Source organism: Argiope bruennichi, chromosome X2 (assembly GCF_947563725.1).
Source record: "Argiope bruennichi chromosome X2, qqArgBrue1.1, whole genome shotgun sequence".
Classification (NCBI taxonomy): domain Eukaryota; kingdom Metazoa; phylum Arthropoda; class Arachnida; order Araneae; family Araneidae; genus Argiope; species Argiope bruennichi.
The window spans coordinates 118,016,149-118,031,747 of record NC_079163.1 but is presented as its reverse complement, the minus strand read 5'-3'; the positions used below and the strand labels follow the sequence as shown (position 1 = coordinate 118,031,747).

At 27.4% G+C, this 15,599-nt stretch overlaps 1 protein-coding gene across 2 annotated transcripts in view; it reads right to left on the bottom strand.

The window, feature by feature from the left end:
- The window catches only part of LOC129960013 (protein MON2 homolog), a 91,817-nt gene that overhangs the window by 52,950 nt on the left and 23,268 nt on the right, over window positions 1-15,599 (bottom strand). Inside the window, exons 11-15 of one of the 2 annotated variants that reach the window (XM_056073012.1) lie at window positions 14,129-14,253; window positions 7,466-7,768; window positions 5,989-6,333; window positions 4,710-4,891; window positions 939-1,150 (exon numbers count right to left, since the gene is read on the bottom strand). In XM_056073012.1, the coding sequence (XP_055928987.1) occupies window positions 939-1,150; window positions 4,710-4,891; window positions 5,989-6,333; window positions 7,466-7,768; window positions 14,129-14,253 (1,167 nt within the window). The remainder of the gene's footprint in view (window positions 1-938; window positions 1,151-4,709; window positions 4,892-5,988; window positions 6,334-7,465; window positions 7,769-14,128; window positions 14,254-15,599) is intronic. The other variant, XM_056073013.1, reaches the window with a different exon arrangement.

The following is a 15,599-nucleotide window of genomic DNA, read 5'->3' as shown; positions in this document are numbered from 1 at the left end:
TTCCGTATGCATTTTAATCATATGATAAAAAAAATTAAAGAATATTTTTATAATTTGTTCCAAACAAAATTATTAGAGTACTATATATTTGATTGTTAATGTTATAAGTTTTAACCCTTAATTCAGCCGTTATTTATTTATTCTTTATATTCAGAAAAGTAAATAGATGTGTAATTATTCACTAAATGCTACAGTTCCTTTTATTGCTTTTATTGAATAATATAATTGTGTAATCTGAATTTTTTTCTAAATAATTGATTTTTGGCTTTTAATTCTATTAGTAATTTTTAACTTTTAAAATCAAGAAATGCCAAAACGATTAATCATCTATAACGGCAGCTGCGATGAACCTCTCAAGTGTGGTAAAGGATTAATATGCTCTGTTATTCCCTTAAAATCATAATGCTGATTAATCTTTTTTAGGGGGGGGAGGGTTCTCTTTAATCTGTAATAATTTTTTTTAATGGTTGCTTTCTGACTACAATAGATCAACGTAATTCTTTACGCGAAAATTTTTGTCCAATATATCTAAATTTCATTCAATATACAAAAACTGTTTTAAATTGAAAATCCAAGACTCTTGGAAAAGTCAAAGCATGGAGATTTTCAATATATGGCGATTCCATTGTGTTTAAGCAATATCAAATAATCGGAAAAACTGTGGATATCAGTTAGTGAATACAAAATAGATAAGAGTCCTTTTTAAAACATTTAATTATTAGAGATTAAAAATACTGATCAGTATCAAAAAATAATGAGCAGAAGTATTTGTAATTAAAAATTTGCATCAATAAGGAATATATAAAATGATAAGTTCATTGTCATTAATTTTTTTACAAACATAGAAAGAAAAGGCATTGATTTGTGAAATAAATTGTCCCCTTGTAACAGCTTCAGAATGAAAACAATGACAAGCGTTCAAAACTTGAATTTCTTACCATAACAGGACCTTGCTGAGCACCAAGAGGCAAAGAGGCTGTGGGGAGGGGAGTTCCAACAGCCACAACTTGTTGTCTCATTTCATGTCCCTCGCAACTGCCTAAATAAAGACCTAAAGGAAGCTGAGATGCACCAGATAAATTATTGCAATTAAGACCAGAATGGCTAACATCATCACATTCTCTTCTACGATCCCCTGCAAAAGTAAGATCTGCATCACATGTAATATTATTATTACTTAACATGACAAAAATTTTAACATATTGAATTTAAATTTCAAAAATTTGTACAAACAACTAATGAAAGACCTTTAATTATTTAATCAACAAAGTTTAAATTTAAGAAAAATATGTTATTTTATTTGGAATTGTCTCTTTGCAATGTATATATATATATATATATATATATATATATATATATATATATATATATATATATATATATATATATATATATATATATATATATGCCATTTATTTTAAAAGTGGGGCAAGTCCATTTTTGAAAAAAAATGGAGATAATGGCAGTTATAGATAAAACTTGTTGTAATCGTTTTATGAGTAAAAAATTTATAGTAAGAAATTATTTAGATTCTAGTATTTTGGAGATGGAAGTTTTAGCTATTAACAGTATTGAAAATCTGTTTATTTTGAAAGTGGGGCAAGTCCATCTTAGATTGCCGTAATATATTTGACCGAATATATTACGGCAAAATTTAGCTCCGGTTGCCCTATGGTGAAGGAAATGAGGCCGTTTGACATCATGTCTGAAATCTAGGGTGTTTCTATTTATCTATTTTTGATATTGAAAATCGGTGGTTGTACAGTATTTTATAAATAATAAAAAGTATATCTTAATTTTGTGTGCAGATAATAATGTTTACTTCCATCACCGATTATTCAGTCCAGTGACAACGAAATAAATATCATTTATCACAAATTTTTATTGTCAGGACATTCATTTCTACCGAAAGATCGTGATTTTGGAATGGAACTATCCAGTAACTATTCAATCCAGAAACTAGTTCCTTGCATATTCCCCAGGATTACTATAAAGTAATACAAAATTGTCGAAAACCTAATAAATTTTTAGTATATGAAATTAAACATGGAAATTTATTTTCAACTCAACCTTTGGAAAAAACGGTTTTAAAAAGAAAGAAAAATACTGATGGAGAAACTGTGAATTGATTAACTATAGGCTGGACCAGATTTACAAGGGACGCACCATACAAAATGTTCAACAAAACTTCGATCAAAAGAGATTTTGAATTTAAAATTATCGATTTGTCAACACAACGAGGAAGGTAAATAATTCAAGTAATTTCAGAAATATAAAATTATTTTTTATGTAAGAAAAAAAAAGTGATAAATTACATCTGAAAAATACAAGGATATGATGAATTTATTACCGTATATACCTCCCGTTCATCATCAATTTTTTCAAAATGTTAAATCTTGAATAAAATTCAAATTGATTATACATGCGTATAAACTGAAATATATAATTCCATTCAAATTCTTAATAAAACTGAATTGTTTGTTGTTATGTTAAATTTTCTACTAGAATATTCTTGGTTTTGTTTCCCTTTTTATCAAATGAATAAATATTTATAAAAATTTGAATAGTATTTTGTTTTTATTCTTAAAAGATAACTGGTACAACTGAAATATTATTTCACAATTAAATAAATTATTGCAATAATTCTTTAATTTTGAAAGTGAGGCAAGTTCATTTAGTTATAATGGAACTTTTATTTTTTTAGTGAGCACTGTAAACACTGTTGGATTATAGACTTACATTATCTGGCTCCACAAAATACAAAAAATATATCTATTAATACTTACCAATATTTTTAAATTTATTGAAATGCAAAACCTTAAATATCTCGCAATAACAAAAATTGGACTTGTATTAATTTCAAATTAAACGGCTCATATATAAATCACATTACAGTAAGAAGCCATCCTCATAGTCTTATTTTCATATTTTTCAATGTATTAATATTTCCCTAATTCTCCAATCTCCAATTTTTTTTTCCCCTTAAATGATTTTGAAAAACTGTTAAAGTTTCAGATATACATTTTTATCCATTTTGTTCAAAAATGACATGCACATAAGGAAAAAGATCTATCTCAATCTAAGGGATGACAATCTATCTAAGGAAAAATTTCATCTCTATTTATAAAGATGTAAAATATATTATGTCCTCCTAGAAAGTTACAATTTTCGTCTGCAGAAACTGCAAAAAGAACAATACGAGGGTGAAGTAAAGACAGAACCTGGATAATATCTAAAGCTTTCAGACGAAATAAGTGACAAAGTGAATGTTGGACACTGAAAATGTTATATGGAAATTGAGTAATGAAGATAGTCCTTTTAATAAAGAAGCAGTATGGGAAAGACGGAAATATCAAAAACGTATTGCAGAAATCGCTGAATCGCTGAAGTTGTAAAAATTTTGTAACAGAGTTGTTATATATATTTCAAATCATGAATGAAAAATTGCATAATTTTATTAACATAGACACAATTACTTTCAACTTTTTATTTAAACAAAACCTCAATTCTTATCCAACCGCATTAGTTTAGAACTTATCTGGAACTAAAAACAAGATTATCTGTAATCATCATTACATGCTTCTTTAACTTTTATTATTGTAGAATATCCAGAAAGACAAATGTATTCACCAGTCACTTCAAATATTATTATCATTCAAATCAATTTCTGAAAGCCATATTATTTTTAAGTTGATATTATGAGAAGTTGCTGATTTAATCCTTCAACAGCTCATTTAGATTTAAAAATATAATAGTTCAACTAATGGTTATGTAATCTGGTTTTGAATATTTGTCAGGTTCAGTACAAAAATAAATATTCGACATTCAAGATACATAAACAAAATTTATAGTGCTATATTCTAAGTAGTACCCAGTTACATTGATACTGACTTGTCAAGATACATTTGACAAAATAGAGAAATATCTAGAAACATCTGTGTAAATTTAGAATTCAAGAGAAAATAAAATAAATAATCTTAATACAAAAATGATGCAAATATTTGGATTATGTCATCAAGGATAAAAAGCAAGTAGAATAAAGAACTCTTAACTGCCTAAGATTAACAAAGGAGGGAAGTGTCTAGATTAACTTGGATTCATTACTACTCAAATTGAAGTTTAACATCACATCTTTCAAATATAAGCAATTATTTGCATTAATTTCTATATAACTTTTATGTAGTTTCATGCTACATCAATTCCTTAATTTCTGCAAATAAATTAGAAATTTCATGCTTATTTATCAGCAAATTGTTATTTCAAATTATTTAACACAACAGTAGTTTCACATAAAATCCAAGATAACCAACTTCTCCTTTCCAATATAAAGTTATATTCTAATTATTCATGTTTCAGATATCAGGTGATCCCAATGAGATTGGGGAGTCAATAGAGACTCATTGTTAATAAATTATTAAAATCAAGAGTAAAGCCTCCTTTTCTTCACTATATTTAAATTCAATTAGAAAAACTAGCTCGGCAATATATATTCTTCAATGAATTTTCTTATCAATACTCTAAAGAATATACACTATATGTGCAAATTAGTATAGATCAATAGAGCACTAATAAAAGAAAGCGGGTCATGTCAATGGGAATCATGTTTAGTTGTTTTTTCATTTCTGCTAAAATATTGCTAAATACAATCAACTTCATTTCTAGAAATTCACTGACTTTTAAAACGAAAGTAATAATTTTAGAAATCTCACCTTTATTATCGGATTTGAGCAAATTGGTGTTAAGAACAGTTAACGTATAATGTGGGGGAAGTGAAGCTTTACACATAGCAGTAATGAATGCATCTCGAGGTATGGTCATATTCAAAGTACCACATAAGCTGCTGTAAATCTGCATAGCTTTAAGGATATTTTCAGTTGCTGTTTCATCAGTACTGTAATAAAATAAATATATATGCAGTTATTGACGAAGCACAAACATTAAAAAACTTATAGTAAACACATGTTTTTGTCAATAAAAAATGTCATTATATTTAATTACTCATAATTTTAATTTGCTCACCAAACAAATAGTTTACGCACTCAATAATAATTTACGAATGACAAGAACATAATAATATATTCACTGTCAGTCCTATATTAAGATGAAAGAAAAAAGAAAAGCTTTCATTCATTAAGTATATTATTATGACCAAATTAAAATTATACTTTTTCATTAAATTTCTAAACACTGAAAACACGCTTCAGTCGCATACTGTATGTTTAAGTAGTAGTACCTGGAAAACCAAGCTTCACTCGGTAGAGTTTTTTTAATTGTGTTTTATCGAAGAAAATATTTAGACACGAATCACATACTGATTATATATTAATATTTTTTTAATTTTACCTACATATGAACTGATTATTTAAATGAAATAAAAAATAATGAATGCACTTAGTTTAACATGTTATTCGAAACAACTGCCATATTATTGTATTCATTTTAGAGTTTATCTATCATTACTTAAATTTTTGAACTTAGTTTTACCATGGTGAAATCAGGTCTTCACATCATGCAAGTACCACAAAAATTTAGAATATGGCGCAATAAGATATTTCTAGCAGGAGAGCAGATAGAAAAAGGCTCTAATAATTATAAAAAAGTCTGCGTGCGTGTGTGTGTGATCGCGTTTTCCCCAGGAAAGGCACCTTAAAAACTAAAACCTTACCTAAATATAAAATTTCCCCCAAACCGATAGAATCGTTCCCGAGATCCACGAAATACATTTATATTATATATATATATATATATATATACAAGAATTGCACATTTAAAGTTATAAGATATAAAAAATTTAAGTAATAAATGCACTTTTTGCTGCGGGAAATTATAAAATATGATTTAAAAAATTCTCAATGAGACAAAATGTATAATGGCAAAATAATGTTGCCCAACATTCATAAATTACATCATTTTTTGGGCAAATAGATGTTTTACAAGCTAATGATAATTAAAATTAATATTAGCAAAATTCGTAATGAAAGTAATTACCTAGCTTCAATCAATAATGTAAATGCTGCCAGAAGTCCACACCATGTTGAATTTATGATTTGTTCTGAAAGCTCTGTTGGACAGTCATTATCACATAATTTATCACATGCAGAAGTTTCAGATCTTAGTTCTGCAACTACTAGAGGTTTGATATTTGTTGAAACAATCTCTTCATTGCTTTGAGGAAGAATATCATTCGCATTAGTCAATAAAGATTCGGTCTTTTTAGGATAGCATATAATTGAACCAATACTGTTTATGACATCAAGAAGACAAGAATATGCCACTGAAATCCCATAGCCTTCCGGAACACCAGGTGCCTCTAGTCTGTCTAATAATTCTAAACTAAAAAAAAAATGCAATTAAAACATTTGGTAAACTGGCATAATGAATATAAAGTCTTGATCTAAAACTAGGACACAAGATTAAAACTAATACAAAACTATTAAAATTAACAATAATATTCAAAATGGAACTTTTTGGAGAATATTAACATAACTTTTTGTAGATCATAAACTTTAAATGAATATTTAATTAAAACAAATATTCAAACTCCAAAAGTTACTTTCAAATAGTTTCTTTTTCAAATCTTAATAATTAAATGAAGATTTTTCAATTTTTTTAAAAAACATTATTCCTGAAGAATCTAATACTAAATTTAATTTTAGATATTAATTTTACACAATCCACTTTTGTATTAATTCTAGTCTCTACGAAGAGCGTTCTTCTCCTACTTTATTTTTGTTCAATTAAATAATTTCAAATGAAATTTATTTTGCATAAGAATATGCAATTTTTACATTTTTCTATAAAAATATGTTTTGATAATGTTGGATATAAATGCTCATAAATTGAAATCAATCAGTAAATCATTAATTTTTTTTAGATAGTTTCTTACAAATGGCATAGAATGAAAAGTGAGGACAGAAAGAATACTATGTACTGCTGATTTTTTTTTACATGATCACATACAAAATAAAGAATTTATTGGGTACATGAAGAGGATAAATTGTTAAGATAGCCTACATTTGGTATTTTGGAAGCTGTTCTGTTACCCGAATTGAACTCTATTCAACAAATAAATATGTTAATTATTCAGTCAACATCTTTTAAAATTATTCTAACAATATAAAGAAAATATTAATCATCAGTGCTTTTTATTTATTTCATACTTATAATTGCTGAAAATGCAGAAATAGTTAATCAAACTTTTCCCATAAATATTTATTTATAATATGGTTCACTATATGTCAAGAATTTGCAGACATCTGGTATTATCTTGATATTTGATAATAACAATTATTAACAGTTTTGGTAAAAGTTACTATGCAAATAAAACTCAGTCTTTCAAAGAGGCAATAAGCTATCAGCAAGAGTTATACTTTAATGATGATGATACAATGTTTGCTACATAATCATATCTCTTTTTAAAATTTAAATTTTATGAAATACATAAATAATGATTTGAATTACTTACAATACTGGCTTGCAAGTTCCAGCTGGAATAGGGGTGATAGATAGCCAAATACCTCGATATAAAAATCCAGCTTGAGGAGTAATGCCAGGTCCAACTGGCATTCCAGCCAGTAAAGCTGGGGGCTGACCCTGAACAGCAGCTGTAGGTGGTGCACCACAGCCACTAGACAAACTTGAAGAGAGAACAGGGTTGTTCGTGTTTGAAACAACAAACATTGACTGCACATATGACCCAAGAGCATTCACAATATCTTTAAATATTTTAGTGCTATGCGGCTTCATATCATATGATTGGCAAAATGACCTAAAAAAAGAATCGGTAAAACGTTAAAAGGATATTAATTATTTTAAATAAAACACAAATGGAAGTATAGTCGTGGGAAAAAATAAAAGGAGTGAACAAGCTTTATTCTGATATTGTTTATCGTACAATCATGAACAAAAGTATCATTCGAAAGAAATTTACGTATTCTTAAAGACTTTTTTTAAGTAAAAATTTCGCAAAGAGTCATCTATATGTTAAAATAAGAACAAACTTCAAAATTTCGAATGGCAACACTCGTTTTCCTCATCAAGTTTCAAAATTACATCACAAGTTCTACCTGGAAACAAAATTTCATTCGTCTAGGGCTATTCGTTTTGAAATTATGAGCTATCAAAATTTTGACCTACTTTCTAATGCTAAAATAAAGTTCTGGAATTTTATTTATATTTTAAAAACTATAGTCATAGACTTTAACTCTTTCTATGAAAATGTAAGGTATTCTACACATTTTACACATATATTTATCATTAAGAAATAATATTTAATATGTGAAAAAATTCAAAATTAAGAGTTTAGAGGTTTTTAAATGGCAATGCATTTAAATTTAGACATAAATCGAGGAACAAGGCAATTTTATGGGGTTATGCAAAGTTTCAGCTCATTTCGCAGAGTAGTTTTTCCACTGCATTAAGATTTCTGTATTCCCTCTAAAGCGATGCAATCAAGGAAGCATTCAAAAATTTAAAAATGTTGACAGCATTTTAATTGACAATTGAAAGTTACTGATCATATATTTCTTGACACAAATATCATTTTCCATGTAGTTGTAAAGTAAGAATGCATATAAAAATTTTCATCAGTTGCAAAAAATACGATATCAGAGTAAAAAAATGTCATAACATTTTATTTATAGTCAGTACTATTAAATGTGGAAGACAGACTCAATCCATGAAGCATGCTAGAATTTTTACTTGTCAGCTCAAAGAGAATATTAGAAATTGTCGAAAATGGGAATTTTATTTCTTAATAAATACTTTGTAACAAGAAATCAGCCATTTATATTTGTATAAATTTATTAATGTTAGCTTATAAGCTCAATATTTCTTATAAAAGTCTGAAATTTCATAAAGTTAATCTGCTATAACTGCAATTATTACAATAATGTGGATGGAATTATATATATATTGGATTATTATTTATAAATGGAATTTAAAAAAATCAGGCAAAAAGACATTACCAGGTAACATATTTATTATTAATTTTTTTAATTCAAAATGTATCTTATATTTATTCCCGACAGTTCTTGTATCCTTTTGAGAGAAAAAAACTTTCAAGTACAAATGTAAAAATTAAACATATATCTATTGTCTAAATATTATGTATATTAATGACCTTTTTTTGATAAATTAAATTCAGATACATTATTGAAATTTGTAACTTTCTTTATGCATTTTATTACTCCGTTTAATATATTTAGTTGATAAATAACAATTAAATTGAATTAATTTTGTTGTATTTAATCATAAAATTTCCAACATAAATTTTTGATTATAAAACTGGATGCTTCTTAAACACATCTTGCAGAATAATTTTCATAATTATATATATAACAATTATTCCTAAAATTATGCCTGCTTTCTTTGTCTTCATATTATAAGTAGCAAAATAAATGATGAAGAAAAGTGCAACAATAATGAAAATTAAAACTACGTAGAATAAATGAATGAACATTAGAGTGATGCTCAGCTATTTGTGTTCCATGTTTGTAATAGGTATTTATCCTCTATACATGTCTTCATATAATGAAATCTTTAGCAATCAAAAAAGTATTTGCATAGAGCACTAAATTGCTAGTAAGACATAAAAGAAAATTGATTTACATTTATTTGTGAATGAAATGCACTTCTTTTTTCATATGCTAGTAAAATAAAGTTTGTATCATTCATGTTATGAGTAGTAAGCAATAATGATAGCAATAGTATATACTGATAAAATAAATGCAGGAATAAAACACAAAAAGAATAAAAATCAGTTAATATTTTTCTCCCTCTCTGTCAGTATTACTTTTAACACTAAAATTAATATTCATTTTAAACACTAAGAATACACAGTTGAATTTTATTTCTTTCACTCATAGAACTTAACTTTACATTTTTATGCTTTCAGCGTAATGGCGATTCAGAATTTAATGCAATTTAAGCAAAACTTTTAATGTTCTTGAATATTTCTTAGCAGAAAAGAACCAACTTCTAAAAGAACTAACCCAGAATTTTTCACTTTCTGTCATATATGAAGTAGCAATCGACTTTAATAAATAGATTTTAACATTACAGATGCTTTTAAAGTGTCGCAACGTTAAAAACTTCTATAACTGACACCCAAAAGTATATCTGCATCTTACACATCTAAGTATGGAAACGACCCTTTAATAGAAAATATTAAATACCTTGTGACATAATGGTGTATTGACAAAAATTTGCATTCTGGGTAATTTTCCAAGGGGAATCTATACATGATATCAAAATACGGTGTTTCCAGAGAAAATTTCAAAGTCTGTACTATTTTAAATATGTAGACAATCCTCTAAGAGCATTTTAGGAACAGTGTCTTTTAGAATAAAATACTACCTTTAAAAAGCGCATTTTTATTTTTCATATATGATTATTGAAGGCACAATAAAAATGAGTGGTTCCTTTTTTTTTTTTTTTTCTGTTACTGTACTTACATAGTTAACTGAATATAGATCAAAACTAAAATATAAATCTTTCCAATCCTTTTCTGGATTTTAAAGGAAATATATTGTACAAATATAAAAAAATTATTAAAGAAATATACCTTGGGCACTAAATGCTACACTACTTCATCCAAGCAATATGTATCAAATAATAATTCAAAGAAAAGTAAAGCATTATACAGAGGGCAAAAAAATAGTTAAACTTAGATGTAAATCTATTCCAATGTAAAAATTACTCATTGTAATATCAAACAGTAGAGCAATATCAACAGTAACTTATCAAACAGTATGTAAGAAATCCTAAGCATCTTCAGCATGATTTTGTAACTGATACTTTTTATTTAGTTACTTCCAAATAGAAACCCTAAAATATGGGACAACATATACTACAATCAAATGTGGCGAATGTAAAATAACAATTCATTTACTCATTCTCTTAAAACAAAATGAAAAACAACACATCTTATTTTTTTATTTACTTTTATATGAATGCTAAATTTGATGTGTACAATCAAATGTGGCGAATGTAAAATGACAATTCATTTACTCATTCTCTTAAAACTAAATGCAAAACAACACAGCTTATTTTTTTATTTATTTACTTTTATATGAACGCTAAATTTGATGATATTAAAAAAAATCGTCAGGAATAAAATTTATTCTCTCAAGAACACTATCAGCAAAAATAAACAATCTTTGATACACTTGAAATGCAGCATAACATATATAATAGTAACAACAAAATAAATTTATCCTGAAATGTATTTTTCATTCATCATTCTGATTTTCTAAACCTATAAATGTAATTCCTTCAATGGTAATTAATAATAAGCAGAATGTCCACAAAAGTTCAGAGAATTTTAAAATACTTAATTATCCATGCTAATGAAGTTATATAATGAAATTTTAAGAAATGCAACTGTTAATGCATAATCCATTAAAGACAAAAATGATTAAAGCAGATAAGTTTTTAATATTATTTCTGAACAGGAATGGAGCTAATGGGGTGGCAAGATCTCTGCATGTGTGTATTTTCTTATGAATTAACCATTTTCAGGTTGTAATCTCCGTTTGTGCATTTTTCTACATATTTAAGTTCTTTGTGATTTGAAAATTCTTCACTCTACAGCATTTTTTTCAATTCAGTTGAAACCAAATGTTTTGCCTCTTACATTTCTCCTGTAATATTTTCAAACTAAATATTTTTATTTAAAGACAACTCACTTACAAGTATAATCTAGCCATGGGATTGTATCATCCCAATCTTATTTATTTCCCACACTTTCTAGTAAGACTTGTGACTTTTTCAATATTTTGACTAAAATTTAATAATTTGACTTTCGCATATTTCAAACTTCTCCAATTATGAATTGCAAGGCACAGCATTCACAACGCTGTTCTGAATGCTGCTGAATGTTTAAAATAAAATCACATTCTTTTTCTTGCAAGTGAAAAGATGAAAGCAATTCTTTCAAAAACAGAAAAAATAACTTTCATCTTGCTACTGCAGGGCTTGTTTGGCTATTCTTCTTGAATCTAAACATTCATACATCTGGCAAGTATATAGTCGAGAAAAATTCATCCAAAACTTTATGAATAAAGATACATATAAAATTCGGACACTCATGTTTCAAATCTGCTGTCAGCTTTTCTGATTTTTTTTTCTTTTTTTCTTCTGATTAATAAGTCTTTTTAGTATTTTGTTCCCAAAGAATCCTTAACTTATTTTTATTTAAAAATTATCTGATATCAGTATACCAGAATAAGAATCTTTATTTGAAATTTTTTTTAAAAAAAAATGCTCTTTGCAGTTTTCAGGCCTTTAAGAACATTAATTTTCCTGACAATGAAAGCTTTCAAACAGCCAATAACCATCTTTTTCATGTACCAAGCTAAAAACTGTAAAAGTATATAGTCTATTTAAATTAATATAAAAATTGTAGGAAAAGTTCGGCTAATGATAAGAGAAACCTCTGTTTGATTGGGAGGATCTTTGTTGCATTTAGCAACAAATTTATATGATTTAGAATCTTGTGTTATAAATGTACTGTTTTCAACACATAATATCAAATTGTTCCTCATTTTGACTGCTTATTCAGCAGCAACTGCATTCTCTATAATTTGAAGCATTTTGAAGTTATTCTGTAAGTCATAAATCATCTGGTTCTTCAAAACTTCTTAGTAATTTTTACTTCTCATTCTCTAAAAATGGGAAATACATTCTTCTCTTGCTTCTGACAAACTTCTAAGTAAATAATACACATTAAGTAAAAAGAGGTATCAAGTACTTCCCCGGGGACCCGCGTTCACAAATAATAACAATTCATTCAGTTTTAAAGGATTTTCAAGGACTGCAGTAGGCCTGTATCCATATTAGCTGATTTATCAGATTTTACAATTAAACATAACGAGTTTGCATACTTTTGATTATGACCGTTTTGTAATATTTTTATTAAAATTTATCAGCTCTATTTTAGTAATGTGAAATGTACCATTGAATATCTGGGAATTGATGCAAAATTGCACTACAAATTTGTAGACACTCTAATATTCTTATATGCAAAATCTTTGAAATGAGTGTAGTAAGAAAAATGTTAAAACGTTTTTAAAAGTTGTTGAGATATAAAAATAATGCATGTTATCTCAACTGAATTCAAAGACTTATAATTTAGCCATTGAATTCTAAGGGTTTTTTTTTTTTTTTAAATTGAGTTAAATTTTTAAAAAAACCTGTAATTAAGGAAACAAAATTCCATGATTTGAAAGTAACTACATCAGTGGCAAGAGTAATTATTTTCTTTGAAATGAGAACAATTAGAGTAGCAATCTCTACATTAAAAAAAATCCTCTACAGATTTTGACAATAATACACCCTATTTAAGCAATGGACTATTCAACTAGAAGAAAAATATAGATCTGGTGAAAATTTAAGAGGGTCATTATTACACCCCATCCTCTATACAGAGTCCCCTCACCCTCATCAGGGAGGATGGAACCGTCGCTCTGCTGCTAACACTACTCCTGCTTTTGAAATAAAGCAACAGAATAAAAATGCTAAGAATTATATATGTGTTACAATAAATAACTCTATAGAAGATAAAGCAGCACAATGTTACTCAAGAGAATTTAGTACAAATATTAACCTATTGGTGAACAAGTATTATAATTGCAGAAAAACTTAATTTTTAGTTTACATTTTAAAACCATCCCTTTATCATGTCACTATAAGAAAATTATCAGCTTTCTCTATGTGCATTGATTTATGCATAAGAACACAGCAAGTTCAAAAGAACTTTTAAATTGTGCAATAATAATGACTCAGTGGTGCATTTGTATGATAAACAAAGCAAATTTCGCTTGTTTTTATAATAAAATACAAATTTTTTAACATGGAACAAAAATACCATTACATTTCAAAACACCATTTTAAAAATTACACTTAACAATGTCAAAAAAAAAATCAGAAGGCATAATTTTAATAATTTAAGAAAAGAAACAAAAAAAAAATAACTTAATATGTTGCACAGTTTAAAATATTGGGAATTTTCTAAAAAAAAATCAATTCACCACATATAAAAGGGGAAAAAAATAATTAGTATGATACAAATGTATAAAAAAAATCACAAAAAAATCTGGCAACAAAAGGAAATTATTAAAATATTTACTTCAAAAGTTCCGGTTGAATGCACATCTTATGTAATACTTCTAAGGCCAAAGCACGCTGCCAAGGAGGTTTGTCAACATCTAGAAATTTTACTACCAGTGATAAAAATATTTCACATTCTGTCACCTTTAAAAAAGAAATAATCCTTAATTGTTTGGCGAAAGCATATTTTATGCTATGCATATTAGAAACTGCAGTTAAATATCAAATGTCATGTCTAAGTAGTAAGAAAATTCACAAACTTACAAGTTTACCACATGAAAAGAGTATAAAGAAATGGACAGTAGCCTACTTTGTTAGACAATTGAATATCCCATAAAATGCAGAAAACACTATATTTTATGGGATATTCAATTAATCCTACTTTCAATGTGGAATTATTGTAAAGGGTACCAAACATGGATACTGTATTTTAGAAGTTATTTCAGATTTCCTTCTCCTTAGTGTTATGAGTGTACACAGAAGTCCTCAAAAAAAAATCATTACTTTTCAGAAGTGATAAATTAGCGGCCGTTCCGATCTACTGAAAGACTGAGACCATAGGCAGAAGCATCCATATGAACAAATGACAATTCTTAAATAAACAGCTATATTCAATGAATATTGAACTAGAAAAATCTAAGCAAAGGGATGCGGTATTAATGATAATTGGAAGTCGAATATTGAAACGAGTTTCTTTTATCATAACAGATCACCATTGTTAGGAGCTGACTTGGGCTCACATTCACTTGCGCTGAACTCTATATGACTGGAAAAAATATGGGCATAAGAGTCTTGTTTCCACCTGTTAGAATCAGCTAGACTAAATTGTAGCAAAGGCAAATCCAATGAAGTTACGAATCAAAAAAACACTGTGAAAGCAACAGCGATTTCAAAATTGTTTGGACCATCTTATTAACCTGAGCAATCATTTACAGAAAATAACCATATTCACCCCAGCCTAGCTTCAATTATCTGTATACCCTTATGGATTTCACTGAGCAGCAATGGTATATTGCATGGTTTTTTTTGCATTATACTCAACTGTGACAAAAAAAAACATGTCGCACCATTCTCTAGGTTTGTTTAAAAAAATTCGTGTGGAACTATCGAATAATTCTAAAAATATTAAAAATTAAAAATACGGACGATATAATGCATTTCGGAGCGAGTTAAAGGATAAAAAACTAAACTTTCAAGTACTACAAAAAAAAATGGCTTTTGAAAATTCAAAACGTTTAAGGTGGAACTTTACAAATAACAATGAAATGTACCAGGATTATAGCATTTCAAATCACCAAGCCCATACTGTTCATGACAAGGATATCTTTTTCAAAAGTGTCAACACATGATTTTTCACTATCACTAAGCATGAATTCTGTGCAGAGCACCTATGACTTAAATGAGTCATTTATGTACAAAATCTACCATCTACTACAATCTTGGAACTATCAGTTGTCCTTAAGAAAACAAGATAGAGCACTTCTTTATGT